General features: G+C 44.2%; 1 protein-coding gene across 1 annotated transcript; it reads right to left on the bottom strand.

The window, feature by feature from the left end:
- Positions 1-320: 320 nt before the first annotated feature.
- Positions 321-4,162, bottom strand: LOC138520689 (zinc finger MYM-type protein 1-like). Its single transcript, XM_069632960.1, is given in 2 exon segments — positions 321-2,652; positions 2,828-4,162. Coding segments are annotated over 2 exon segments (1,932 nt in total). The 5' UTR covers positions 3,751-4,162; the 3' UTR covers positions 321-1,643.
- Between the last annotated feature and the right edge of the window lie 596 nt (positions 4,163-4,758).

Below are 4,758 nucleotides of genomic sequence, written 5' to 3'. Positions count from 1 at the left end.
GCCAGTTTGTCAAAGGATGAACATGAAGCACGCCATTTCCTCTCTGCCACCCTGCACATGCGTTTAAGGGTGATGAGATCCGAGTCATACCAGGAGGTACATTTTGCTTTGGGCTTCAGGCGGATTCTCATGACAGGGGCAAGGATATCAAGAGTATCAGAAATAGCAGAGTAGAGAGTGGAGAGGGCTGTGTCAGGGTGGGAGTCAGCTGAGGGGGGAAGAGGGGGCGAGAAGGTGGCAGCGAAAGCCTCAACTGACACACGCTTCATGGGTCGGATGACCGAGAAGGAAGATGGCAGTGATTAGGGTGGCTTTGCCTGTGGGGTAGGGAGGGTAAGGTGGGAGGAGAGGAGAAAGTGATCACTCCAGGAGAGAGGAGTGGAGAGAGGGACAGAGAGGGGAAGGTCAGAAGAGATAAGGGCATCAAGAGTGTGCCCAGCAGAATGGGTCGGCCCAGACGGGAGAATAGAGAGTGAGAGAGAGTCGCAGAGGTCGCGAAAGAGTCCAGAGGGGGGACAGGATGCATCCAGGTGGATGTTGAAGTCTCCAAGAAAGAGGAGCTGAGTGGTTGAGGACAGGAGTGAGGAGGAGAGGTCAGCCCACTCGGAGAGGAAGGAGGAAATTTGACCAGGTGGCCGATAGATAGTAGCCACGGTAAGGGAGTGGCTAGGAGAGAGAGAGAGTCGGCAGACAAGACATTCAAAAGAGGAGTAGGTCTGCATGGGAATAGCAGTGGCAGGAATCCACTCAGGGAAGATAAGGGCCACACCCACCCCCAGCACGGTTGGCCCTGGGCACGGAGAGGATCTTGTAGCCATCAGGTAGGAGTGTGTCAAAGCTGGTGACAGAGCTGGCCGTGAGCCATGTCTCAGTGAGACCGAGTACGTCAAAGTCCAGTTCCTCAAGAAGGCGACAGATATCAGAGGAATGTTTGATGGCAGAGTGAGAGTTAAGAGTGGCAATGTGGAGAAGGTTGCCATCTTTGAAGGACTTCCGGGGAAGGGTACAGATCAGAGGTACGCCCTGCGGAGGTGAAGAAGGAGCACTAGAGGGGGCAGGGAGGGATGGTGGAGGCAAGGTAGCCGAGGACAGAGGAGGGGGCACAGCAGGAGAGGAAAGGAAGTTGATGAGGCGCGGGAAGCGTCTATCAAAGAGGTGAAGGTTGGCCTGAGGGCCTTGGACCAAGACGGTCCCATTAGCGTAGACATTAATGATGGCCTTAGAGGAGTGGCAGGAGGCCAAGAGGACATCCCAACGGGTGCCACCATTAATGGGAGAAGAGGAGAAAGGAGAGAGCACAGAGACCATATGAAGGGTCCATAGGTCAGGTGAAGGCACGAAAAAGAGGATGTCAGTGAGAGTTTCCTTAGAGGAGGCACTGGTGTAGGTGTCAGCGATAGGGAGGCCTGGGTTGGAGACCAGGATGTCCTTTTTAAACTTTTTCCTACCAGATTTAGTGAGAAGAGCAGGATAGTCAATGGAGAAACAGTTAGAAAAGATAGGTGAGATAGAGTGACAAACCATGAATCTTTTGTCTGAGTCACCAAAGCCATCAAGTATGATACATGACATATAAAACACACGTGTCTAGGAATGCATGTGACTTCATAGCAGATATGTGTTAAAACAAGTGAAAATGCACATTAGAAATTAACTTTCCGAGCTTTAATTTTTGCAAATGTGGAAACAAGGTTCTTGATATCAATGTGTTGAGCAATGTCATGCTCTATTGACAAGGTTGCTAGGCCAACAAGTCTTTCTTGCATCATAGAAGATCGAATATAACTTTTGATCAACTTTAGCTTTGAAAAGCTTCTTTCGCCACTTGTCACTGAAACAGGCAGGGTTAAGAGAATCTGGAGAGTGATCCATGTATTGGGCATACTGTTTGACATATTATTGTTGCATACAAATTTCAGTACATCTTGTGGGGATGACCTATTTGGAACTCTTCTTGCAATTACTTTCAATTCATTGCACAAATCTGATGCATTAATGTCCTTCAAATCCCCATGTTGTAAAGCTTTCTCTAGCTTCAAGCAGTGGTCAAACATTTGATGTGCTGCCTCAGTATTCAAACTGTGTATGTTATAAAGGAAGCCAAACACAGAACTAATTTGATGCATTTGAGTAAATCTCTCTTCTACAGATTGAAGGGCTGAGTCAACAATTGCAAAAAAGAAGTTAACTTTGAAATTTTCCTTGGGGTTTTCAATAGGCTCATCATCTGCTTCATATGTGAACTGCTTCCTCTTTCTTCGAACACGTACAGAATGATCAAGTTCAAAGCACGCAGGAATTTCCAACTCTTCTGCCAGTTTACGTGCTTCAATAAGTACTTTCTCAAAGCCTTCATCACTCCTGCACCCACCAAGAAACGTATTGGTTTCTTCCAGTTGTTTTATAGCATCACAAACATCAAGTGTTTTTGTCTGAAGTTGTTTGCTTGTCACATTTATCTCAAAGAGAATAATATGCCACACAACAAGGGAAACTACAAACCTGAAGCTAGAAATACCCTTTGCAAGACCTTGGGCATCTATGCGAGAGATATTAGCAGATGATCCTGTTTGATATCGGAGCGGATTCGACTTTCCCATCTTGTGTCACTCAGTGGTTTCAATGTAAGATGTTTAACATGGCGCTTTAGAACTTCCCAACGGCGTGTTGAACCAGAGAAATAAACATAAATATGTTGTACCATGTTAAAGAAAGCAGTTGCCTCCAAGCAACACTTAGCTGCATCATTAACAACCACATGTAAAGAATGTGCACTGCAAGGAACATACACAGCACGGGGATTTACATCCACAATTCTTCGTTGTACACCATTTTCTTTCCCATATTACTTCCATTATCATAGCCTTGGCCACGCAGGTTTTCAATGGGCAAGGACATTTCTTGTAATTGGTGGAGAATAGTGGCTGTCATACTAGCTCCAGTTGTCTCTTTTAGTGGCACAAATCCTAAGAAATGTTCTTTTATGCACACAGGCTCACAATGATCAGAATCCAACACTGACATGGTGGTCACATAGCGAACTATCATTGTCATTTGTTCAACATGGCTCACATCTGGTGTGCAATCTAGAATGATTGAAAAGTACTTGGCAGCCCGAACTGAGGCCAGGATTTCCTCTTTAATAGTTGTGGCTAAAAGCTGAATCAGTTCATTTTGTATATCTTTCCCCAGGTAGTGAATGTGTGTCTTTTTTTCTGTTATTTTACAAAGATGCTCACCCATCAGTGGGTCAAACAAAGCTAGATATTCAATACATTTCAGGAAGTTTCCATTATCAAATGTATGCAGTTTTTCATGCGTTCCACGAAAGGCCAGATTTTGCATACCGAGAACTCTTACTAAAGCAATCAGTCGTTCTAAGATTTGCTGCCAATACTTCTCTTCTTGCTTAATGAGGCGCACATTTTCTTCATCAATTGTTTTATTCTTTTTCATTCGCAGTGCCAGTTCCTGCCACTTTTGAATATTTTCTAAATGCTCCTTGCCTTCTTCATGTGCTGCTAGAATTGCAGACATGTTTATCCAGTCCCTTGACCCTTTATTAGCAAGAGATGAGGCATTGGCTGGATTACGGCAAAACAGCTTACAACAGAAGCAAAACACAGTGTCCATTGATATGGAATACTGTAGCCACTGACGGTGCACAGCATCTCCGTGGGGAAGCCTACGTTTGGAAAAGTTTGAGGAAAACTTTCTTTTGTTTCTATCTCTAGGGAAAAGAAACTGCATAACCTGTTCTGGCCCATGTTCTACCAGGATTTGTCGGACATGATCACTGCTTTTGGAGGGAACATTGTCCTAGGTAGCAGGATCACTATAGCTCACGCTGATGGAGGCATCAGCACTTTCACATCTTCTCAAATCTTGAACCTGCAATTCTTCATTCGGTTCATTCATTTTCTAGATTGAGAGTTTGCACTTCCAATTCTGCTTCCAATTGTGAGGCAGTAGCTATATCTGCCATCTCAACTTCAGTTTCAGGAGGATCCTTTGAACGATCTTCATCTTGATCTTGCAGTGGATTGCCTCGAAAATACTTAAGAAAATACTCGTCCTGTTTTGCTTTGGCTTTTTCCCTTTTTCTTCTGAGTTTACTATACTGTGACCCAGACAATGTCTTTCTATTTGCCATGATGCAGACAAGCTGAAAGAAAATAAACCCAAAGGATTACACAAGCTAAATAAAAGATAACAATCCAGTGTTCTGCCCAGGTTTCCAAGAGAACATAAACACATAGCCATTGCTTACTGTGGCATGACATTTATCAAATGTATACACTGCAGAGAGTCCTATCTTCTCATATCTGCACTCATTAGCATTGCTACAAAGCAGCCTTTCCTACTCCTCCCAAAGTTAGCCCCATACCCCACTTCCTGCAGAAACACCAGTATTTCCATTCATTTCGGGCACGCTTTTAAATCTATAATTTTAAGAAATATCTGCCTGTGCCATGTCATCAAGCAACTGGGAAGGAGCAAAGACTCAGACTTGGAGAATGACAGAGACATTTCTGTTGCTTAGAGGCACTTTGCTTACACCCAAAGGCTACATGTTTAATCACTTGGATGGGACCATACCCCAGGGAAGAATACTGGCCTTTTGGAAAAGCTACGCTGGCCATTAAGCTTACAGGATTTTCTGCCTTTTTATTATTTTTGCCCATAAGTGTAACAATACCCGAAATAAAGATTATGATACCTGTACATGTGGTTGACTGGAGTTTTCAATTGATCTCT

Source organism: Ambystoma mexicanum, chromosome 13, assembly GCF_040938575.1.
Source record: "Ambystoma mexicanum isolate Mex_15411 chromosome 13, UKY_AmexF1_1, whole genome shotgun sequence".
Taxonomy (NCBI): Eukaryota; Metazoa; Chordata; class Amphibia; order Caudata; family Ambystomatidae; genus Ambystoma; species Ambystoma mexicanum.
This window is presented reverse-complemented; position numbering and strand designations above follow the sequence as displayed.